Source organism: Mobula birostris, chromosome 32 (assembly GCF_030028105.1).
Source record: "Mobula birostris isolate sMobBir1 chromosome 32, sMobBir1.hap1, whole genome shotgun sequence".
NCBI lineage: Eukaryota > Metazoa > Chordata > Chondrichthyes > Myliobatiformes > Myliobatidae > Mobula > Mobula birostris.
The window spans coordinates 13,644,076-13,670,072 of NC_092401.1; the positions used below are offsets into that span (position 1 = coordinate 13,644,076).

A 25,997-nucleotide genomic window follows, 5' to 3' on the forward strand; every position below is an offset into this window, starting at 1 on the left:
AGTTTATGGACTTCCAGTTTCCTCCTTCTAAAGTCAGTAATCAGCTCCTTGCTGACATTGAGTGTGGGGTGGCACACTCAGGCAGATTTTCAGTCTTCCTCCTATATGCTGATTCAGCCAGCAACAGTGGTGTCATCAGCAAACTTAAATGTGGCCTCAAAGCCGTACAAAGCGAGTAGAGTAGGGGGCTGAGCACACAGCCTTGTGGTGCACCTGTGGTGATAGTGATGTTGCCAAATCGAACTGACTGAGGTCTGCAAGTGAGGAAATTGATCCAGTTGTGCAAGGAGGTATCAAGAAAAAGTCTTGAAGTTCATTGATTAATCTTGAGGAGATGGTAGTATTGAATGCTGAGCTGCAGTGAATGAAGAGAATTCTGGTATATGCACATTTGCTATCCAGATGGTCCAAGATTGAGTGAAGAACCAATAAAGTGGCATCTGTTGTGATCCTAAGCAAATAGGAGCAGATCCAAGTCACTTCTGAAGCAGGAGTTGATGTATTTCATTACCAACCTCCCTCCCAAGTTACCACATATTTCTTTGGCACTTGCTTGAAGCAGCGGAGTACCTGGGGCTGCTGAAGCAAGAGGTTAAAGATATTAGTAAACACTCCAGCCAGTTGATCACCACAGGTCTTTGGTACTCGACCAGGTACCCAACCTTTTAAGTGGAGATCTAGGAAAACTGCTCCATGGGACTTTGGAATGCAGGCTGAACAAAATAGAGCAAATGTGATAATAAGCAAGCTTATGAAGTACGCTTGGGTGTGTGTGATGTCATTGCCCTTTGCTGCTGGGTTGAGAAGTACGGCTTGTAATTATTGCAGTGTTCAGAAATGCAAATAGATGTCCTGAACTAGCTATAGGTCAACTGTTTCCTATGGAAGAAGCAAATGGGTTTGAAGCAGTAACATTGAAATCCTGTTGTGATACTTGTTTATCATGCTGATTAATTCCTTTTCAGTAATTGCTTGTTAAATGGATACTCAAACTTTATTGGTGATTTTGCAACTCATGCAATTTCTCAACTAATGTGGTTGGAAAATATTTCACCTTGCTGGGCTGAGCAAAGTATCTTTTGGTTTACATCATAGTGTTACAGAGCACTACAGCATAGACAGGCCCTTCAGCGTATTAAGCCGTGTTTTCAGTCTAGTCCCATTTACCCACACCTGGACCATAGCCCTCCATACCCCTCCCATCCATATACTTATCCAAACTTCTCTTAAATATTGCGATCAAACCATGTCCACCTCTTGCAATGGCAGCCTTTTCCACTCTCGGCTCCACCCGCTGAGTGACAACGTACCTCCTCAAGTTCGTAAATATTTTACCTTTAACCTGTAACCTATACCTCTAGTCTTACCCAATCTCTAGCTGTAGTCTCACCCAACCTCAATGAAAAAAGCCAGTTCGCATTAACCCTCTGCCCCTGATAATTTTGTATATCTTTATCAAATCTGTCATTCTCCTGTGCTCCAGGGAATAAAGTCCTAACCTGTTCTACCTTTCCCTGTAGCTCAGGTCCTCAAGTACCTTGTAAATTTCCTCTGTTCTCGTCCAATCATAATGATATTTTTCTTGTAGGTAGGTGACCGGAACTGCAGACAATACTCCCAACACCTTATACAACTTCAACATAACAGTCCAACTCCTGTACTTAAGTACTTGGATTCATGAATACCTTGTGACAGCAAATCTAATACTGGTGTGAAGGTAAATCCCAGTTTTCTCAAAACTTTTGAAATTATCTTCCCTCTAGTCATCCTCTTGCCTGTGGCAGTCAATGTGTGCTGACACTTTGGCTGTCACGATGATTATGCCTTTCAAGGTTTGCTATGTTTTGAGTGCTGCTAAGCAAAATGAAGTGTATTGGAACTTCTCCCATGGAAAATCATGTTTCTAACATCCTTTGGAATGGAAGTTACCCCAGCACTTATTTTTACCTTTAATTGTAAGTTTGCCATAGATTCTACTTGGTTCTAGTGCTGCACAACATTTTAGCATGAAGAAAAATGGAATTCAATTTCTGAGCATCATCCACGTCCAAGTAGCCTCAATAATATTCTTGTCAACTGGGATCTGTCAAAACATTTACTCCCAAGTAACGTCTTCCCCAATTTGAAATCTTAACCTTGGCTCTACCCCAGCTTTTTGAATATACTCTTGATATTTTGAATATAACATTCCCTGCCCACATTTATCACAATTTGACAAACAAAAATTATGTTAGTAGGAAAGTGCAGTCTCACTTATTTGGGTATATGATTGTTGACAGTGGGGGAGTAAAATAGAGAAAAGGGCAATCCACTTTTTCATAGCTGGGATGTTTCAGATACATGAGCAGTACTGCGAAGTGACAGTTAGAATTTGTACCAAATAGGTACTGAGGTTTATAGATATGTAGTTGGGCAGATGTGTAAATTCGTATTCAATGAGAAACTAAGTAACACCTTCCTGGAACGAATAGGCTGTCAAATTAATTTGTATAACAGCAAAGTCTTCTGTCCTTCTACAAAAATCCTTGATCTGTAAGCTAAAATACTTTGAAACAAAACAAACTACTGGGAATACACACGTTGGTCAGCACCTGTGGTGGGAAAAACAATTTGTTTTTATATAGATCAGAAAGTTTCTACTGTAAAAATATGGGTCTGAACCATGCATGTTTCAGAGGTGGAGAGGGTCAACAACTTTAAATTCCTCTGTGTTATCATTTCAGAGGATCTGTCCTGGGCCCAGCACACAAGTACGATTATGAAGAAAGCATAGCAGGGCCTCTCCTTTAGAGTTTGTGAAGATTCAGCATTAAATCTAAAACTTTGATAAATTTCTGTAGATTTGTAGTGGAGAGTTTATTGACTGGCTGGTATGGAAATGCCAATGCCCTTGAATGGAAAATCCTCCAAAAAGTAGTGGATATGCCCATTGCGGTAAAGCCCACCCCTTCATTGGGCACATATTGGATTTGTTGAGTATATCCACAAGAAAACGAATCTCAGGGTTGTATGTGCTGACGTATATGTATTTGACAATAAACTTACTTTGGACTTTGAGCTAATGAAGAAAAAAAGGAAGGCGATGCAAAAATGTATCTATAATCCTATTTGCACTGCATTGGTGCAGCAAAGCAGGACAGGATATGTAAAGAAGGTTTTATACTTATCTGCGTTAGCACCTTCACTGAGCCAAGCAATAAACCACAAATCACTGAGTGTTTCTGAACCCAGTGGATTAGTGAGCATGGTGAGACTTCTTTCAGCATATGAGTTACTCTGGTCTCTGAATCCTGGCTTTGTTATATAAAAATAAAGAATTTCCCATCAAGTGATTAGGTATTTTTATTAAGAAAATGGCATATTGCCTTGAAGGTTTGCCATTGTTTGCCTCTACCTTCCAAGGGCATTGGGATGAAAGTAGATTGCTGTGAGGAACTCTTTTTCTCTTTTTGGTGATTTTTCTTGTAATCTGAATGTGATTGCTTAGGGGTGCTGGACTCGATTTGGCTACAATGCCATATTTGAACAATTTAAAGTCACATCACTGTGGGTGCCTGATACTGAAGCAACGTCCTGTATGTGTGCATTTATAGCACTCTTCCCACCTGGTGCTTTGATCTGGAGAAAACTAGTATATGTTTGGTTGTATGTCGATCTTGTACATAGAAACATAAATAGAATAATAGACATATTTAGCAGAGAAGGAAGCATTGCACAATTTCAGAAATATTTTGCATGGAAGAAGTAAAATGGCCTGACAAAATGAAATGAAATTTTCCATGTTATGAATCAAATGTTCTCTTTAATAATTGCCTTTCTTTTGTTCAAAGCACATTTGTTTACAGTGTCTGTAAATTTCAAATGCCAGAAATATTTTGGGAGTGATGCATCAGTTGAACAGCTGAAGTTGTAAAATATTTCAAGGGTAGGATGATGCTAAACATCAAGTAAGAAGCACATTGGGGAAAGGGATTAAACCTTTGATTTCACAGTGGGAATGGGGAAGAGTCAAAACTGGCATAGCAATTGCTGTCCAGGAGGCAAGCAAATCTGGCATCCACATAGTTCTACACCTTATGTCTAGGTAGTACTCTGTACAGTATTTCAAGTAAATTGCACAAATAGGAAAAGCCAGTACTGGCCAATTCTGATGCACGGTCGTCTACCTTTAACATGACTCAAGTATTTATCTTTCCACAGGTACGTCCTGATCAATTGGGTAAAGTTTTATTTCCTACCATCCTGTTATTTTGTTTGTTTTCTCTGTTATCTGCCAGAGTTGAAAGTAATTACATTGAAAGTAATTACATTGCTGGGACATCCTTGCCTTCACTCTACAACAGAATATTGTCCTTACCCTCCCTGCTTCAAATTAACATGTACGTAGTTTGTCTTAGTGGGAGATCTGATATCACATCGGTGTCCTGAAGTTTCAATTTCTCTCCGCCTCTTTGTGTGCACACACTGTCTAAAGAGGCGATAATCATGTTTGGATAAACAATGCAGAGTTGCATTAAAACAGTGTTCATATGTGTTAGTATTTTCCTCTGTTTACTTTACCAAAAGTGAAAAATGGTTTTAAAGTTTTCCATATATTTGCTTCCAGAGCCAAAAGTATTGGTGGCATTTTGCTTTGGCATGTTATTTATAGTGGGGTACTGTCAGATTTGCTGTAATTGAATTTGTAAACAGATGTGCGTTAAGTCAGGCAGAGGAGGAGACCTGTTAGGGCAAAGCTGCTCATAATGGAGCTGATGCTTACTTTCCCCAAAAGTCTCTGCCTTCCTTAAAGTCCAAGTCTGGAGTCTGGCATAATAAATGTCTGATGAACCCTTATAGGAATTTTGAAATAAAGTAGTTTGAGAAGTATTTCTGATTGTGTTGCTATAATTTATCAGTAATTTTTTTTAAAATCTGGAATAGTTTGTTAGTTTGAAATTTGACTTCCATTGCAATTGTTTATGAAAATGTTGCAGATTTTTAATATATTTCATATTTATTAAATTCTCATTTGACATTTGAACTTGTCAGTATAACACCAAAATGAGTGCTGATAAAATGTATTATTGTAGCCTGCAATATATGCCAAATGAGTCCTCAACCCACGATAAATATTTGTTTAATGTTTTTTTCTAACTGAAATATAACATAATTATGCTTCATATCTGCCTTGGAGTATACATAACCTCAGTCCAGTGATAAGTATCTGTTGGGAATATTGCTCACACTGACTTGTAAATTGCTAGGTTTAAAAATCAGTACCACACTTGCTGAAAGATTAATATTCTAATATTTTAATCAGGATCTAAGGGAAATAATCTCTCAATAGCAGACTACTTCAGTTCTCCAAATGGTGCCTGGGCAGAGTGCTCTCATTGTCCAATAGAGGGAAAAAGTTCCCCTTGTCTGGTGAGTGCCATTAGAGTGGAGCAGGAGCCCTCGCACTCTTAACAAATTCTGCTGAGAGCCTAAGGATGGTGCTCTCATTGCATGGGATTGCTGAGGTTTCTTGCTCCAAGCCTGAAAGGAGCAGGACTCCTGCTGTCTGGTGGATGTCACCATTATTCCAGTGGAGTTGATAATCGTGTTTTATGTAATGTCTAGGTTTAGAACTTAAGATGTGCCAATGATTGTGGGGTGGAACTGAGAGCTTGTTGAATGACTTTAATGTCTTTCTGATTATTCTCATGCGGGTCTGCTTTTAATGGACTGATACTGAAAGCCTAAAGCCATTGTGTATTCTCTGGCTGACATTGAAAACTAAAACACATAGCTGTATGAGTTTTATGAAGCATGTGATGTAGTTTTTAATGCCACTTGTTTTATTTCTGACAATAATAGATGTATATGAAAAATAACCACTTTTTACAAGGTCTAAAGGAGTAACTATATATAGTTTTTAAAAAAACAAATTAAGTGTCTGGACATTATGATTTTGAGGCAGGAGCAGTTGATACCATTACATTAGAGGTTGAGGATCATGTGGTCTCCCAACTATATAGTGATCTCAATTGCTAACCTTTTGTGTTTTTTTTTTTATACGAGTTCTTTAAAAAAGGGCAACATTCATGTAATAGTCTTTATGGAGAGTAGCGTATCAAATGTTAAAACTGGAAAAAATAATTTGAAGATGATCTCAACTCTAACTGTTGTATGAGCATCCCATGGCTAAATTAGTACAAACTAAGTGGTACAAGAGGTTGAGAAGGCCATTAAATCAGGTGAAAAACTACCTCTGGAGCAGATGAAACCCTTCCTGAAAATACTAAAATGTGATGGGAAAGTATTCTGGAACAAATCCATCATCTCTTTACACATGGAAAAAGACATACTGGGGAATCGCAGACATTGAAGTTGTGACTGATTGTAGTAATTAGAGTGGTGCCTCTGCTGTCTACCACCTGGGAAAGTCACTGCAACTGCCTTCTCTCAGGGGTTAAGGAAATCTGCCCAGAATTATAATGTATACTGTATTTTGTTCAGTTCAATAAAGAAAATTGCTCAAGCTTCACTGAGCAAAAATTGAAGAAACATATTGAAAGCAACACTGTGCATGTCCTTTGATCATAAAGAAGCTTTCAGTTCTGTTATCAAATGGGAAAATTCTCAGTTATATCCATATTTGACTGTCCTGTCTTAATGTAGCGTGATGTATGCAAGCTGAAACTAGCCACTGGGTCCACGATAGACTTGATTCCAACTTAGAATGTAGCCTAACAAAAATTTATTTCAAACTAGCACCATGACCATTGTAATTTCTGACCTTACTGTGGAGATGTGGATGGTCTACATTGAGCACCTTCTCCAATTCTTCAAATATAACCAATGCTACTGGATCCAAATGCATCAAAAGTATAGGTTTCTGCTCCCAGGCTGTTAGACCAACCAGGTTTGATTGGCTGATCATTTTGTCCACACTATATATGCATATCTAATACTTGACATCTGAAGCAACACTGAACGTTGTCATAGTAAGACTTGCAGTGAGACCGGAAATGTTTCAAGGGTATTCTTACAGTTCTATTCCTTGGGGGGCGGGGGAGAGAAAATGTACGATGACTTCTGGGAGTCCCTTGTCTATGAATCTTCAAAATTAAGAAGCAGCAGAAGGCAATTGTGTACTTGCTGTCTCTGTGGGTGGGGGATACACAGGCCAAGTACAAGTTGTAGATGTAACAACTACTGTCACCCTACAATGCATCACCTACCACCTGCCCTATCTGTCACTTCAGTACTCAACAGAACGACTGGCAGCAAGTTGCCCTTAGGCCTAAAAGGCTGCACAGTAGAACTTCGTCTGTGTTATTTAGTTTGGAAGTAAAAACAATTTTGCATCTATTAACGAGGGTATTCTTGACAAGAACATGGGAGCAGCTGTGTCTCATTATGCTTCAAGGTGCCTTTGGACAGGCATTGCAATTAAATGGAATGAAATAATTTTACACAGTTCTTACTGTCTTAACACCAGCTGCTAGCACTACTCATGTATATTTTTTACTCACATTGACTGAATCTCTTTTAGGATGATGAAAAATGCCACAGAGGTGTACAGAAGTTCATGAACCAATACCCTGTCCACCCAAGTTTCTCAGGATGTAAAAGCTTAATCTCAACACAGGCTGTTCTTCCACTAGCTAGCCTTTCATTTTATACCTGACGTACTAAAACATCAAGTATACGCCTGCACTATTCTCACTGTCAAGGTCACTCTCATTCTCAGCTTTGGGCTTGGTTCATTCCAGCGAGCAGCTACTGGTGTGTCCTGTACATCACCATTTGCTACTCACTACTTTATTATGGAAGTCATTGTTGCTTTCTGCTCCAAGACCAGATTTCATTATGTTTCCAGAAGCAGTGAAACCAGAAATGGTTATCATACGCTCCTTATACTGCAGGCAGAGTTGGCCATTATTATCGTTATGTGCAGTGTCATATGATGTAGGTGATCCTGATCTCATGACCATGATTGTTCTTGGCAAATTTTTAGAAGTAGTTTGCCATTGCCTTCTGGGCAGTTACAGAATGGGTGACCCCCCCCCCCCCCCCAAGCTCTTATCAATACCTTTCAGAGATTATCTGCCTGGTGTCAGTGGTTGCATAACCAGGACTTGTGCAGTGCACCAGCTGTTTATACCACCAACCACCACCTGCTCCCATGGCTTCACATGACCCTCATGGGGTGGAGGGGTGGGCTAAGCAGCTCCACACCTTGCCCAAGGGTCATCTGCAGGCTACTGGAGGGAAGGAGCTTTGGTAGAGACATATCTCCACCCTACCACTCTGTGGCCATTATACCACCCATTATCAACACTAATATTAGTTAATGGCAAGAGACCATGTTCCAATGTGGAGGAGCAACTTGGTCTATATGTTCAACAGAAAGCCCATGACAGATTTCTCTGAAGACAGCAAATTTCTGTATGTTCTGTGAGGAGGCATTTTACTTGCAAAAGAATAATCATTAATTGTATCACATTTACTTCTTCCCATACATAGCTTCTCAAGCTATTTGCAGGTCACACCTGTATTACTTCAATGGAAATAGTATAATGCATTGCAGCCATACCACACCTAGTAATAATTTTCACAAAGTTAGTTTAAGATGGGTGAGGCTATGACTCTTGTAAATAGGCTGAACCTCCCAGTTCAGTTCTTAGTTTTGGTGTGATGTTCCACAAGAGCTTATTCAGAAACAATTGAGGAAATTCAATTATCATTGTTATGAGTCCTTGGGGAAAATATGAATGCTGTGCTTTATTTCAATCCTACTGTCTTCACTTTTCAAATCTAACTCCCATTTCAATCTTAAATTCACTGTGGAGGCCAAATGTCTTCATGATAAGCAGCTCTTCCCATTTGCAAACTTGTAGGTGCTCATCAAATGTCCCATTATTAGTTCTTTTAGTCAAATACACCGATGAATGTTTAGGATCAGAGCATTGGAAGGTAACAGGCTATCAATAAGTGAGCTTGTATTGACCGCTTGATTATAATGGAATACCTGGACAGCAGCTGCAAACTATATATCATGATCAAGTGAATGATACTCGTACAGCCAGTTTTTAACACAATGTATTTGGCATAGTAACTTACAATTCTAGATCTAATGTCATAGGGCTCATCTATAGTAAGCAATTTACCTTCCTAGCTTACCTATAAGCACAACATAGACAGCACCAGAGCTCAAGATCAAACCTGGGTTGCTGCAGCTGCGGCACTGCACCACTGCCTATTAAGTCAGAGTAATACAGTGTGGAAACAGGCTCTTCAACCCAACTCATCCATGCCACTCACGATGCCCATCCAAGCTACTTTTGAGTCCTATGCTTCCCACGAATTTTCTGTGGACTTGTGCAGCTATTGACTTTATGAAGCACAGATTGCCCTTGTACAATTTAACGTTTTCAACTTTGAGATAACTGCACAATTCCGAAGGTATCTCAGCATACTGACATCCAGAGCATGTTTCCATGATGTCACATTTCGAAGGTACCATTATAAGCCTTTGAGTCATCTGTATGAGTTCACTATTACTGTCAGCATTAAATCATTTGTTCACAAAGGCATCCCAGTAATAACAGGCTGCCACCGGCAGCATGAACCTGATCACATTTTGTAATATCTTCAATTGTCCTAGCTAGGATCTGTGTCTTCCTCTTTCAACAGTAGCATCACAGTTTATGAGAAATAGGTGATTAAAATATGGATCATAAGATATAGGACCAGAACTAGACCATTCACCCCATCAAATCTGATCTGCCTTTCACTGTCTGGTATGGAGGGGCCACTGCACAGGATCTGAAAAAGCTGCAGTAAGTTGTAAACTGAACCATAGGCACTAACCTCTCCAGTATCTAGGACACCTTCAAAAGGCAATACCTGAAAAAAGGCAGCATTCATCATCAAGAACTCCCATCACCCAGGACATTTTCTCTTCTCATTGCTACTATCAAGGAGGTGCAGGAGCCTGAAGACACACTTAATGTTTCAGGAACAGTTTCTTTCCCACCATCAGATTTCTAATAGGCATGTATCCATGAATACTTGCTCAGTATTCCTCTCTTTTTGCACTACTAATTTAATTTTTTGTACAGTGGCATGCAAAAGTTTGGGCACCCCTGTCAAAATTTCTGTTACTGTGAATAATTAAGTGAGTAGAAGATGAACTGATCTCCAAAAGTCATAAAGTTAAAGATAAAAGATTATTTTCAACATTTTAAGCAACATTAGTGTATTATTTTTGTTTTGTACAATTTTAGAGTTGGGGGAAAAAAAGGAAAGGAGCACCATGCAAAAGTTTGGGCACCTCAAGAGATTTGAGCTCTCATAACTTTTACCAAGGTCTCAGACCTTAATTAGCTTGTTATGGCTATGGCTTGTTCACAGTCATCGTTTGGAAAGGCCAGGTGATGCAAATTTCAAAGCTTTATAAATACCCTGACTCCTCAAACCTTGTCCCAATAATCAGCAGCCATGGGCTCCTCTAAGCAGCTGCCTAGCACTCTGAAAATTAAAATAAATGAAGCCCATGAAGCAGGAGAAGGCTATAAGAAGATAGCAAAGTGTTTTCAGGTAGCTGTTTCCTCAGTTCGTAACGTAATTAAGAAATGGCAATTAACAGGAATGGTTGAGGTCAAGTTAGGGTCTGGAAGACCAAGAAAAATTTCTGAGAGAACTCGTAGGATTGCTAGAAAGGCAAATTAAAACCTCCGTTTGACTGTAAAAGACCTTTAGGAAGATTTAGCAGACTCTGGAGTGGTGGTGCACTGTTCTACTATGCAGTGACGCCTGCACAAATATGACCTTCGTGGAAGAGTCATCAGAAGAAAACCTTTCCTGCATCCTCACCACAAAATTCAGCGTCAGAGGTTTGCAAAGGAACATCTAAACAACTCCTGTGGACTAATGAAGTTAAAATAGAACTTTTTGGCTGCAGTGAGCAAAGGTATGTTTGGAGAAAACAGGGTGCAGAATTTGATGGAAAGAACACCTCTCCAACTGTTTAGCATGGGGGTGGGTTGATCATGCTTTGGGTTGTGTTGCAGCCAGTGGCATAGGGAACATTTCACTGGTAGAGGGAAGAATGAATTCAATTAAATACCAGCAAATTCTGGAAGCAAACATCACACCATCTATTTAAAAAAAAATGCTGAAGATGAAAAGATGATGGCTTCTACAACAGGATAATGATCCTAAACACACCTCAAAATCCACAATGGATTACCTCGAGGCGCAAGCTGAAGGTTTTGCCATGGCCCTCACAGTCCCCCGACCTAAACATCATCGAAAATCTGTGGATAGACCTCAAAAGAGCAGTGCATGCAAGACAGCCCAAGAATCTCACAGAACTAAAAGCCTTTTGCAAGGAAGAATGGGCAAAAGTCCCCCAAACAAGAATTGAAAGACTTAACTGGCTACAGAAAGCGTTTACAAGCTGTGATACTTGCCAAAGGGGGTGTTACTAAGCACTGGCCATGCAAGGTACCCAAACTTTTGCTTTGAACCCTTTTCCTTTTTTGTTGTTTTGAAACTATAAAAGATGGAAATAAAAAAGTAATCTTGCTTAAAATAATAAAGAAATGTGTCCTTAACTTTATGCCTTTTGAAAAATCAGGTCATCTTTTACTCGCTTAGCTATTCTCAGTAACAGAAATTTTAACCAGGGGTGCCCAAACTTTTGCATACCATTGTATATATATGCCAATGTATATACGCTGTATTGCAATGTATTACTGCCGTCAAACAAATTTCATGTGTCCATAGTATTAAACCTGATTTTGATTCATAGCTGAGTTTTCTTTTTGTTTTCAATCCTATTCACCTGGCTTCTCTCCTTAATCTCTTTTAGCAATCAAATGGATAGGAAAGGTTTGGAGAGAGGAGGACCAAACATGAGCAAGTAGGACTAGTTTAGGTGGGCTTGATTGGCATGGATAAATTGGGCTGAGTGGCCTGTTTCTGTGCTCTATTACTCTGACTCAGTAGGCAGTGTTGCAATGTCGATCTATTCCCCCTCTTTTACCCTGTAATCTGGTGTCTCACATGATCATCACCCCGATTCTCTTGCCACCAACCCACACTAAACATAATTTTCAAAAACTAGCTAATCCACCAGCCAGCAAATCTTTGTGATCTAGAAAACACATGGTCACAGGAGAATTTGCAACTTTGAGCACTGAAAGTCATGATTGAACTTGGGTTGCTAGTGCCATGAGGTACAAGCATTACCCGATATACCAAATTTTTGTGTTGTAGTAACTAAATCAATTGATTAACATCTCACAAGAACAGGACTTTGTACTTAGGCAGCACATGATGCAACCATTTACACATCTGTGCTTTGAAATAACAACTAAACTAAGTCATTTGCATGTAATTGATTTCGATAAGGAAGGGTAAAAGGGCAGGGTATTGTGTAGTATAGAGTCAGTTAAGTAATTTCACTCAGCATAATTGGTACAAATGGGTCAACACAATCATTAATAGAACAAAATATTTGCTTGCTGGTGTTCTTAGGGCTCCACTGGAAAGCTGTCCTCTCAAAATTGTTTAATCAGCTTGTAGTCTTTATGGCTCGTTCTTGACTGTGAAGTACGTGATGCATTATGCTTGCTAATGCACCTATGCCTGGTGTTCCTGGATGGAAGAGGTGGGGCAAGGAACATGTCTGGGAGCCAGGAGTTTCAGAGATCTTTAACATCCTTCTGAGTGATGATTGCAATACTTATTATAGACCTTGGAAGATGACTACCTAGAGTTTGATGGAAGTGCTGATGTCTTGAGAATTTATTATTGACATACAGCATGGAATAGGCCCTTTGAGCCATGCCAACAGTAAACACTGATTTAATTCTAGCCCAGTCTTGGGACAATTTACAATGACCAATTCCTACCAACTGTGGGAGGAAGCCCACGCAGCAACAGGGAGGACCTACAAACCCCTTGCAGGCAGCTGCAGGAAATGAACCCAGGTTGCTGAACTGTAAAGCATTGTGCTAACCACTATGCTACCAATACTCCTGATGGCCGAGTGTTATCAGAACTTTGCTGTTGCCTGGTGTGGAAATAAGGCTAAACGTGACAGAATGTATACATGTCTTCTTACAAACCCTGTCTCACAGAGCTAGTCTAAGGCCAAGATCCTGCTCCAAGCATTATTGAGGGCCAACTCAAGATCTGCCAGTTTATATACGGTACTGCCAGATCATGGAGCTCATGTGGCTACTGCTGACTGGATTGATCTTGTGTGGGCCTTGGGCAGCAACTCTCTTTCCCCTCCTTCCTGACATCTTTATTCTGCTCCCTGAGGTTCCAGTTACTGAGCTGGTGCTTAGCAGGGACAGATTATCAAAAGCAATGGCCTTTTTGATTGAAGCAGCTGATGTTAGCAACTCCAGGTTGGCATGCAACTCCAGTGGCTTTCTTTTCCATCTCTTTTCTGTGGGACTATTTTTAGGGGTTCCTCAATGTCAAAACGAGCCAGCAATATATCTTACTGCTTTTCATCCCTGAGAACTTCAGTGAAAGTGCTTGTGAGGTACAGTTGTCAATTCTTTTCAGAAATACTGGCTTCTAAACATTTTATAAAGGTGCAGTTTGCTAATTCAGAGAAAGGAGCTTGTGTTGAAACTTGTGTGCTAGGAATAGCTGCCCCAATAGAACACATTTGGGAAAGTGAAGTGTTTTCATTGTAGCCTCAGCTATCCAAGATTAACGTGATGAGCTTTGAACACTTATCTGTGATCCTGTACTGCTAACAGTTCACAATGTAAAACCTTTGTGCTATCTGATTCCTATGTGATGTGCTAAAAGCATTTTTGGCAATGACTCCCTTGTATGAAAATCAGATCTGGTAAACATGGTTCTGTTGCACTATATACGACAGCGGCTATATTTCCTTAGGAGTTTGAGGAAAGACAGTATGTCACCAAAGACACACTTGCAAATTTCTACAGATGTACCATCAAGAACTGACTGCATCACCGTCTGGTATGGAGGGGCCACTACACAGTATCGAAAGAAGTTGCAGAAAGTTGTAAACTCGGTCAGCTTTGTCATGGGCACTAGCTTTCCAGCTTCTTCAAGATAATGCATCAAAAAGGCAGCATCCATCATTAAAATCCCCCATCACCTTAGGGCATACTCTCTTCTCATTGCTATCATCAGCAAAGACACATAGGATCCTGAAGACACAGACTCAACATCAAGAACAACTTTTTCCCCTCTACCATCATTTCTCTGAATAGACATTGAACCCATAAATGCTACCTCATACTTTTCCCTCTTTATACTTATTTAACTTTTTATATATATTTAATGTAATTCAGTTTGTTTAATTGTTGTGCTGCTGCCACATACCAACAAATTTCACGATATATACCGGTGATATTAAACCTGATTCTGATGTAAGGTATGTTGAGGGTAAGCCGCCGGCATGCACTGGTGTCCACTTGGTGTGTATTGGGTTGTGAAGGATGCACTGATATGCATACTTCTGCAATACAGAAACCTCTTACCTCTTGAGAATGCTTGTCTGGGGGAGGGGGGAGGCAAGATATCAGGGCTGAGAGGAAAAGTGGATCACCCATGATAAAATGGTGGAGCAGGCTCAATGGGCCAAATGTCCTAATTCTGCTCCTATATTTTATGGTCTTATGGTCCAAGTGCACCTCAATGACATTTGTGCTACAGACTGTTAGAACCAGCTTAATTACTGATGTGTGAAAGATCCATTAGTTGAGAGTAATTGAAAATGAACCTTCTAAGTTATAGTGCAGTCCATGCTTATCGGCATGGGTACCTGTACTGATAATTGAGATTGCTATAAGATGAAGTTTAGTTTTTCTAAGTGAATCTCAGACAAGCCCCAGCTCCTATAGTACCTTTTATTCCACATACCCCAGTGCTATCAGTTCCTGACATTTTCTCCTCCAAAAGTATTGTAGTGATGTTCCCCTTGAGTCTGGAAGGTGACCTGCATGTTCTTAGGAATTTTCAGCTATGAAAGATAAGTTGCAAAAAGGTGTTGGCATAGATGTGATGTTTTGGCTGCAATGGATGAGTTTTTGGAATGATCATTAAAGTGAATATTGGAGGGGGGAGTGTTGAAATGAGGAACAACATGTTTAGCTGAGTTGGTGTGTGAATGAGTGAGCTGATACAGTGCTGGAATCATAAGATATAGGAGCAGAATCTGCTCTTCCAGTCGGTTGAATCTGCTCTTCTAGTCAATTATGGCTGCTTTTATTTTCCAATCCCATTATCCTGTCTTCTCCCCATAACCCTTTATCAATCAAGAACATCAGTTACTGCTATAAATCCACCCAATGGCTTGGCCTCTACCACTCTCTATGGCAACATATTCCATAGATTTATTCATCCCCGGCTGAAGAAATTCCTCTTCATCTTACTCTTAAAGGCACATCCCTTTATTTTGAGGCTGTGTCTTCAGAACATTTTGCCCTCGTGGTTCACGCGTGAGACACTAAGGTTTGAACAAGAGTAGAAGGTAGAAGTAGATTAAGTGGGAATAAGGCAGCGGGACAGCAAGAGTGATGAATGAAGACGGAGCTTGAGAAGTGAGAAAGTTTGGACAAGGAATTATGTAAAGAAAAGACACTGGGTATAAGTATTGTAATGAAAATGCAGGATATAAGAATGATGATGGAATTGTTGCTAGAATGGGTTGTTATAGTGTAACTAATGTAGAGGTGCCTTACTGATAGCACTGCTGTGGAAGGAACCTGGCAGAAACCTACTCACTCCTATGCTGGAAGCCTGGGTGCCAGGAACCTGGTGTGAATCCAGCCAAGCATTGCTAAAGGCTCAGTGTGAAGAGCCTGTCTGAAGTATAGTGTTGGCCAAGTTAGTTTGAGCTGTCTAGCCATTCAGCATTGAAATAGGGGACTCAGGGCTGCAACCAGACCTGCTGGCTGGGTGAGGGCCATTGGTGAGGATCGGTTGTACTTTTTCCATGCATTGTTAGACTGCCTGGGCCCCTATGGTCTTCATCTATTATTAGATGTGATGATAGCTGCTGTCCCCCACTTTTTTATTTAACTGCACAGCTTCCCCCACAACCCCAGCACAGAGATTCCTGTGGTTTCTGTGATAGTTGCTAATGTATAGCTTCTGCAGCCAAACAGGTCAGCAATCTGGATAGGTTGTCAAGACACAGATCAGATCTGCCAGTGTCCAGTGGTGGCCTTTACTCACTGTACTGGCCTACGTGCAGCCCTGAACTCTGATCTGTGCACTGTGTGCCCACATTGCCTGTGTCAGCCCTGTTGAACAGTAGCCCTCACAAACAACCTCACTATACTAAGCTGTGGATGATTTATTGCTGCCAGAGCCCAAGCTGATGAGGAGGATTCATGCCAGGTTCCAGGTACAATAATGCTTAGCAACAGGGAGAACAAAGGTTCATGCCAGATTTCCAGCATAGTCTAAGAGAATGTTATAAAGTACAGCAAGTACATACTAGTGAGAATTTGGACTGGAGAAGTAAGAAAGCAATACTGAATCATTCCTCTGCGGGATAACCCTAAGCAAGCTACAAGTGCATTGAAGAAAGCTTGTTATAAAGTTTTACCTTCACCACCTGTTACATCACACCTTTTTCAGCAATTGTCCCCAGTAGAGGCATTATTAATCCTTAAGAACTGTGTGGCTTATCTCCTGCTTGGAAGGTCCTGGAACGGAGGATGTCCTTCCAATGGTTAATGTGATCCAGGAGCCTTTCAGGATTCAGTAAACCTGGGAGCATACCCTCAAGCATTAATTGTGTAGCTATCTGCAACATTTTCCAGCAGCTGGAAGAGTGCAGCTGCTGTTGTGTACCTGTGTCTTTAAAGACATGGATTAGTCACAGCTGCAAAAAACTGAAGTACAGCTTTTTAGTAACATCCACTACGGTGTTACACAAGGGAACCTGACTTAAGTCAAATGGACTGTGGAATATTTGCAAAATTTCTGTTTCAGGAGCATTTTGTAAAAAGAGATATGGAACTCCCTTTTTAATTGTGGGGGAAAAATGGTGCTGGCAGACTTAAGGATCCATGTCTTAAAATGTTAAGTAGTTTGTCCTCTTAATGGATGCTGTCTATTCTGTTGAATATTTCAAATACTTCCTGCTTCTATTTCAGACTTGCAGCATATGGAGCATTCTGCTTTTCACTCTTTCTTAAATGCTGTTTGAATTCATCATTGATCTTGTCTCCCTTATGTTGCATGAGATGGAATAATTTGGGGAATAAATTAACATGTTCAGAGCAGCAGGATTCAGAAGAAACTTGTCTATGAAGTACATAGTGGACATGTGCAGGATTTCTTGCTTACCTTTGCAGTTCAGTGTAGGTCAACATTCCTGCTTCCCTTTCACTACTACTAGTGTGTTGCCTATCTTCTACCGCCAGCTGACAGAACTGTTGTTTTGCTTGCGCAGCATCTTTCAATTTAGTCAACTGTCCCAATGGATCATTATCAAGCAAAGTTCACATATATTGTGTGCAGTTCTGGTCACCCCTATTACCAGAAGGACGTGAAATTTTTGAAAAGGCTGCAGAAGAGATTTACCAGACCGCTGTCTGATCTAGAGTGTTTGGGCAAGCTTAGGTTGTTTATTCTGGAGCATCAGCAGCTAAGGGAACACCTGATTAAAATTTTTTTAAATGATGGGAGGCATAGGTAAGCTAGACAGTCAGAATTTGCTTCCTGGACTGGAAGTGTCAAATACTAGTTGCCATGTGGTTAAGGTGAGAGTGCGAAAGTTTAAAGGAATTGTGTGGGGCACACTTTTACACAGCGTGATAGATACCTGGAATGAGCTGTTGGGTGGTGTTGAAGGCAGATACGATTGTGGCGTTTAGAGTCTTTCAGGTAAGTACTTGAATGGAGGGAACTGGATCATGTACAGGGAGAAGAGATTTAGTTTAAATCAACATTGTGTTCAGTGCAGATATTGCAGGCCTAAAGGCCTATTCCTGAGCTGTTTTATGTTCTATCAAAGAAGGGATTTTAAGGACCATCTTAAAGGACGATCGATTGGCGATAAATGGAAGGAATCTCATTTTTTTGTATGCCTGGGAGCTGAAGAATGTGCTCTAGTGACAGGGACATAGAAACAGGCAGCATGAAAAAGGCCAGAACTGGAAAAGTATCAGAGGCCATGGAGTCACACAGCACAGAAACAGGCCCTCCTGCCAGCATCAACCAATCATTTACAGTAATCCTACATTAATCCCATTGTTTTATTCTCCCCATATTCCCATCAACTCCCCCCAGATCTACACTTGAATCTTCCATTCACACCGGAAGCAATTTATAGTGGCGAATCAACCTACCAAACAGGTTTGAGGGGTTTTGGAGAAAGGTGATAATAGGGTAGGGAGAATGCTGTAAAAAGATTAGAATATGACATAAGAATTTTAAAAGTTGGGGATGGTGCTGGCATAAGAGGCGGTGAAAGTCAGTATGGACCTGCATTGTAAGTAACATATAAATGGAACTTGGTGTGAGTTGGAATTTAGGAAGTGATTGTGTTCAGGTTTATGGGGGTGGCACTTGACTGCCCATTGTTTTTGTAGAGCATAACTGAGAACCTTTGTTCCACAACTAGCTCAGAACTCTCAGAATCTTAAAATGTTTCAGTTAGACAATTCATCATATTTTGAAATCCAAGCAAGTACAGGCCCAACCTGCTCGCCTGCTCCACACAAGATGAATCCGCCACTTCAGATGCAGGTACATCAGTTAGTTTAGTTTTTGAATTAATAGTCCTTTGATGTGTTTTCTCTTCAGAGGCTTAAACGCATTATTAACTCCTAACATTTAGGAGCCTCGCTGGATTGTTAACAAGCAGGTGCTCACTAGTATGGTAGTGTTGTTAAGAGAGGCACAATTTTCAACAATCAAATTCTTGATCATTTAAAATAACTGATATAATGTGGAAGTTCAAGATAGTACCAGCGAACAAGCGCTTTCTCAAGCGACATCTTCTAGATAGTCCACACAACTGTTTATTTCACTTCTTCAATGTCTTTTTATCTTAACTGTGTTTCTGGAACTGTTAGAGCCTGCGATTTACAGTTTGGAGATTGATTAAGTGATCTAGCATATTGCTGTCTCCAAGAAAATTCCAGGAAGTGAATGACCTCAAGGTGAAGAAACTTAGAGACAGGGACAGGGCCTGAGCCCATAATGGACTCCATTTCTCGCTGATTAAAGTGTAGAGGAAGATTCAAACATTGAAACGAATGAAGAAACCAAGCAAGTGTTCAGCACTGACTACGTGCCTCATGCTGGCTGCTATGATGGATCTCTTGCTCATTGCTCCCAAGGGAAGGTGTCTGTGTGTGACAGCCTGTCTGTCGCTTGCTGCTCCAGAGAGAAGGCCTCTGCATTCGAGTGGTCTCTCGCTCTCTTTTATCTCTATCTCTCTCTCCCTTGATGCTGTCGGAGAATGTTATTGAAGTTCTGCAATTTATGGATTTATAGACTCTGCACTGTAGCTCAAATTGATCTCTTTCAGTTTTGTTTTTTATGTTCACTGTCTTCGCCCATTCTTGTTGCAGTTTGGCACAATTTGTTAATTTGTGCGGGAGGGGCATGTTTGGGTTTTGATGTTCTTGCCATTTGCACTATTTGTTTTTTGGTGTTGGGGGAGGGACGATTTGTTCTTGCTATTTACTTGATTTTTTTTGATGTGGGAGGGGGTTTGATGATGCCATTTGCAGACGTCCCACCCTGCAAAAACTCACTTCAGGGAAGTCTTAACCTCGTTTCAGGGAGGTCGCAACCAGAAGTCTCAACCTCATAGCAGTCTGTGTCAATGAATTAGCCTCCCTAATATGTTGTGGTCCCTGAAAGAAATAAAAGCATAAGGTGTATCCTTATTATATTGTCTTATGCAGAAAATGTGACATTAAAATATGTACTTATTATATTATGGAGTCTTTTTTTTATTCTATTACAACTTTAAACAAGTCTACAGGGAGTTTGGCCTCATCACATAGGACATCAATAGAGTGACACCTCAGCAGCTAGCCAGCTAGTTTAAATAACATTAGCTATGCTAATGAATGAATGATACCTGTTAAACTCACCTCAACAGGTCTTTTACAGTCATTTAACCCACCATGGGCAATAGAAAAGTCACTGTTGCAAACAGTGCAGCGAGCAACACTGTCATTATTTTTGACCCCAATTAGGCAGGATTACACTTTAGTGTAGGCTGGGGTGAAGTATGTTTTATATTTTCTTTTTTTGGAACACACTGCCATGGTGCTGCAGGACACTAAACTGAACTGATGGACAATGAAAGAGAGAGAGAGGTCGACTGTAAAGCCCACCCACAGAGAAAACTGATGGGTCTACTTAGCACAAAGGGAGACCAATCAGGATGCTCTTGCTCTCAAAAAAATAGATTTCCGGGATATTGTATATAATTTGGGGGCGTCAGGGAGCCGCTATCAATATGCGGGGAGAAGACTTCCGGAACTTCCAGGAGAGGTGGGATGTCTGTATTTGAGTGATTTGTTTTTTTGTATGTGGGGGGGTTGCTTTTTCTTTGAACAACTTCCACAGTTTTCTTTGTTTTATTGCTTTCTGGAGAAGATGAGTCTGAGCTGTGTACTGCATACATACTTTGATAATAAATGAAGCTTTGAACCTTTTGAAGTTTTGGTTGAGTGGTGGGGGTGGGGAGGAGGTTGTTGTGAGTAGTCAGTCAGGAACAAATTTTGATTATTTCAGTTCCAAAGCTGCTTTGTGAATGGCTTCAGTTCCTTAGATTTTTTTCATTTAATGCCATGTGTTCATATGAAATGAAGTTGAAACAATATTCAGTGTGAATCTACAGCTCATGTTCTAAACTGGCAGTCTTGAAAAGTTCCACATTAAGAGGTGATTTTCCCCCCTCTTGTTAAACATCTTTCTAAAATAAAAACTTTTGTATAGAAGGATGGGATGAATACACTTATACTAACCCAGGCAAGAAAACTAGGACTGGGTCTTGAAACATAAAATAGTATGCCAGAGGAACAGGTCCTTCAGCCCATAATGTCTGTGCAGACCTTGATGCCAAATTAAATTAATATGTTCTATCTGCACATGATCATATCTCTCCATTCGGTGCATGTTCAAGTTCAAATTTGTAATGTGACTATACATATATACAGCTAAACAAAACAACGTTCCTCTGGACCACAGTGTACCCATAAAATATATCACACACAGCACGTATAGCAAAATATTACTGTAAATAAGTTAATGAAATATAATTCAAAATGCATGTAATGCATAGCACAGGTAAACAGCTTGCTGTCCTAGTGACGAGACCTCAGTGGTGGCAGGGTATTCACTAGTCTCACAGCCTGAGGAAAGAAGCTGTTACTCAGTCTGGCAGTCGTAGCCCTGATACTCCTGTATCTCCTTCCTGATAGTAATGGGCCAGAGAAGTTGTGGGACATGTGGTAGGAATACTCAACAATGCTTCATCTACAACGTTGTCAGTAAATGTCGCAAATAGTGGGGAGTGAGATCCCGGCAATCCTCAGTGGTTTTTATCTCTGTGGGGTCTTGAGGCCTATTCATATGCTACTCAAAAGCCTCTTGAATGCAGTTTTATATAATTTCTGTCCACATCCTATTCCTTGTGAGTAATAGGTACACATCAAAAAGGCGCAACAGCGCCTTTATTTCCTGCGGAGCATGAAGAAAGCTCACCTCTGTCCCAGGATACTGACGGACTTTTACCACTGTACCATTGAGAGCATACTCACCAACTGCATCTCAGTGTGGTATGGCAATTGTCCCGTATCGGACCGCAAAGCACTCCAGCGTATGGTGAAAACTGCCCAGTGGATTATCGGCACCCAGTAGCCCACCATTGAGAACATCTACCATAAATGCTGCCTGGGCAGGAAGAAAAGCATTATCAGGGATGCACCTCCCCCTAACCATGGACTTTTTACTCTCCTCCCATCCGGTAGGCACTACAGGAGCCCCCGCTCCCACACCAGCAGGCATAGGAAGAGCTTCTTCCCTGAGGCTGTGACACTGCTGAACCTCTCATCACAGCGCTAAGCAGTATTGCATCCATATTGTACTGTCTCAGTACTTTTATATTTGTGTGCTGTAGCACTTTTTCTATTCGCAGTTATTTTGTAAATAGCACTATTCTTTGCAATTCTGGTCAGATCCTAAATGCATTTCATTGGCTTTGTATCTGTACTCGGCACAATGACAATAAAGTTGAATCTAATCTAATTTGCTGTATGGGTTTTTTTTAAAAGCAGGAGACAGTTGCTGATCAGTTTCTAAATAGCGTCAGTCGCATGCAGTTGTGTGGCTGTTAGATGCTACACCATGCTTGGAGCAATTACTTTTTAAATTGTGTCAGTTGCATGTGTTTGTGTTCAAAAAGCAGTGATTTTTGACGCGAACACGAGAAATTCTGCAAATGCTGGAAATCCAAAGTATCTCTCACAAAATGGTGGAGGAACTCAACAAGTCAGGCAGCATTTTTATCACTGATAGTTGACACGAAATAAGCAGTAAGACGTCGGAACTGTTTTGTTCATTGTAGTTTCAAGCCTTCAGGCTTGGAGGTGCTAGAAATGGCTGAGAGTGAAAATGAAATTATCTCACTACTTCAGCAAGTTAGGAATTACAAAGATTTGAAGGCATCAACGAACATCTTGAATGTTAAAGTATAAATAACTATTTGGAGGGTGCATTCATCTAAAGCGGGGGTTTCCAACCTTTTTTGCCATGGACCATTAAGCAAGGTGTCTAAGGGTCCCAGGTTGGGAGCTCCTGGTCTAAACCATTGTATGAAGACAGCCCATTATCTGCACTCAGATTCTGTGCTGATTTTGTTCATTTACAGTCAATCAAAAGAACATGGCAGATGAATTCCTCCATTGATAACTATTAGGAACTAATACAGTTAGTACTGTAGAGGTATTGGTGTTGTAATTGTTCTGTATTTAATTTAAAATACATAAATTGTTGCTGCATTAAACAGCTGGTCTTTTTATACTGCTTAGTTATTTCCAAGAAAATTTGGTTAATTGTGACAGCCGCTTAATTGGACCGAAATGTACTGTCCCAATGTGTCCCAACTGAATGGAATCCAGGGCATCACCTTTTTTCAAATAAACTTTTATTTTAAAAATTGTACTGAAAATAAGGTTGATGCAACAGGACAGCAGTTAGTGCTACTGCCTCATGGCTGCAGAGATCCTCCTCCTTCCCAGGATGCACTTGTAAGTTGACTACCTTGTTAATCAAGTGGATAAATTCCCCTTGGTGTAGGTAAGTGGAAAATGAACCAAAGAGGAGTTGACGGGCATGTGAGAATAATTTGTAGAATGACAAGGAAATAAGAGAGGAACTGAGACTTAAGGAATCAGTTTGCTAGAAGCCAGCATGGATCATGTAGAAGAAATTACTATGTTCTGTCATCATAAGTAAGAAAGAAAGATATGGGGAAACAGATTCCATTTAAAATATCTGGTTGTCTTCACTCATCCAATAAGTTATTTCCTTCTGTCATGTTATGAGAAATATTAATGAGAATGTAGAATCCTTTGGCCCTTATTTGCTGTGCAGATTTTTTAAAGAGACCTTTTTTCCCCACCACTCTATAATAAGGCATGATAGTAGACAGATGTAAATGAGAATTCCTGTAATAGTTATCAGTTTCAGCATTTATAGTAACAATAATCACCTGACTGAGTAGCATGAAGTATTGTATACATTATCAGTTAAGCTATTCCTGTAGCACTTACTAAATCTGTGACCTCCACCACCAAGGATGAGAGAAGCAGATACATTGGAATATCAATACCTGAAGTTTCCTTTCAAGTTACACATCATCCTAATTTGGAAATGTAAAGCTGGCCCTTTATTATTGCTGGGTCTAAATCCTCGCATTCCTTTGCCCAGTAACTCCCCAAGCTCACCAAAGCAACTCCAGCTTTGGAGGAAAGCCATTAACACCCAAGCTCTCAAGGATAGTTCAGCTTGGACAATAAGAGCTTGCTCTGCCGAGGTCTGAGGAAAAAGTGAATGAATAAATAAATATAATGTCAGTGTTGGGTTCCAGACTATTGAGACATGCACAATTAAACTGTGGCAAATCACTTTTATTCTCTCTGTGTTCTGTACCCGTTTCTGCTCTCCTGGTTTTGCTTTTGCTGTACTTTGTGATAAGACTTGTTCCTAATCCTCATTGCCCACCCCCTCCCTCTGTGTCCTCTCCATGGTCTGATCTATTCACAGTTGCTGCCCTCAACCTGTGGTTCAGAGGAATTATGAAACAGAGCAAGTAATCCATGAAACTTCTGTTACAGTATCTAGTGTAACATTACATTACACTGCTTGCCCAAAATAGATGCCTGTGTACAAAATTAAAAATTAGTCATCCTCATTATCATTGCCTTCTGAATTTTAGTCTGCCCATTAGGGGTGATAAATGGTTCTTGTGGCTGTTTCATTACATATATCAGTGAAATATTAAATCAAAGTGATCTTGTTTCATAATGAAATTGAACAGCTGCTGTTACTGAGAAAGTTGGTCGCTTTTGTTCTGGTTGTTTACAGTGATAGAAACTCCAAATGTTTTTTTCAATCCCCTTGCTAATTTTCTTTACTGCACTACCACCCAGTCTCTGGCTGACTAATATATACTTAAGGAGGTTAGTGTTTGAAAAGGGGAGGGCTTGTTAGTGTTAGTAGATGCATCAAAGTATGACTAAGTATGTTTGAAAGGTGTGTACCAAATGTAGATTGACATGTTTGCTAATCTTTGCAAAGTGTGCCTTCCGACTCGTATTACAAGCTTTGCTGTCTGCCGCCTCACAGTTGCTTTAGTAATTGTGCGAAGCAGACGGTAGAAGCACTGCTCTGAACGTGTTCTGCCTGAATTTCCAAAGGTTTACTGTGAGCAGTATGCCCAAACTTACCACATCATTGGCCTGAAGCCAGAAGGAAGTTTTTTTTTGTGTTCTTACGGTCTTTTAAGCAACCAGCTGGAAGCAGTGTATATCAGTATCAGTGCTGCTGTGGACTGCTGCTCTTTAATGTGTACCACCAGGAAGGTGTGCAGTTTACTGCAGACTGCTTGGCTAGCCTGTGCATTAGTTCCATTTGCTGAGTGAAGCCAGCATGTTGTTTGAGTCTTGCTGTTAAAATCAGCTCCGTTTTTCTCTGTTGTGACTGTTGATGACACAAGACAAAGAAAGAAGAAACCTGCGGATCTATGTTTTAAAATCATGAATCAATGTTCAGAGGTGACCTGTCAACGAGCTGCTGATCGCAAAGGGTCAAAGATGTCCTCTGCTTTTCAAAAACTTGAGAACTTGGCCATAAGGCTTTTTAACAGGAATACACGGGGGTCTTCACAGGACTTTGAAACGACAGGTTCAGAAAGTGACACCAGACAGGAATCGGAACATTGTTTAGCCTGGAACTTGCACAGTGAGTGTCTATTTATATACTAAAAACTATCTCCTCTTTTTGACCAATTTAATGCTTGACTGAATTCCCAAGCTACTGTTAATTAAATGCTCAACGTGGTATCACTTAATTGCAGTGTATTTGAATATTTGCTTATAGCTGGGGGGATTTGAGCTGTAATGAAATACCTGAATTGTAGGCATGATGAAAAGCTGTTTGCTTAATTTACTGTGCAGTGCTTTCATGGAGAAGCTCAGGTATCCTTGGATTTCAGGTCCAAGTGCAGGTGCTGCAGCTCTTTGTGCGGAGAACCCAACCGGCTCAACACAGAGCATCTTCTCATTTGAATATCTGTCAGGACTAAGCTGCTTTTGATATTTCAGTGCTGCCAGTGAAAAGGCCGTGTTGAATTTAGTGCAGCAGTAGGTTTGCCAGTTTGCTCAGCTGTTCTCTGTGAATAAGACAAGATGCTTATAACTTGTCCTCTAGGTTTCTTTTTAAAGTGCATTAGAATGGGGTATTGCTTTGTGGTTTTA

At 40.4% G+C, this 25,997-nt stretch overlaps 1 protein-coding gene across 2 annotated transcripts in view; it reads left to right on the forward strand.

Moving 5' to 3' along the window:
* Positions 1 to 25,997, forward strand: part of LOC140191299 (cAMP-dependent protein kinase catalytic subunit alpha-like) — a 221,446-nt gene that overhangs the window by 9,329 nt on the left and 186,120 nt on the right. Inside the window, exon 1 of one of the 2 annotated variants that reach the window (XM_072248575.1) lies at positions 24,994 to 25,482. The exons of the other annotated variant lie outside the window; for it this stretch is intronic. Within the exon in view, the coding sequence (XP_072104676.1) occupies positions 25,278 to 25,482 (205 nt within the window). The 5' untranslated portion in view covers positions 24,994 to 25,277. Of the gene's footprint in view, positions 1 to 24,993; positions 25,483 to 25,997 lie in introns of those variants that run through there. 2 annotated transcript variants of the gene reach the window in all.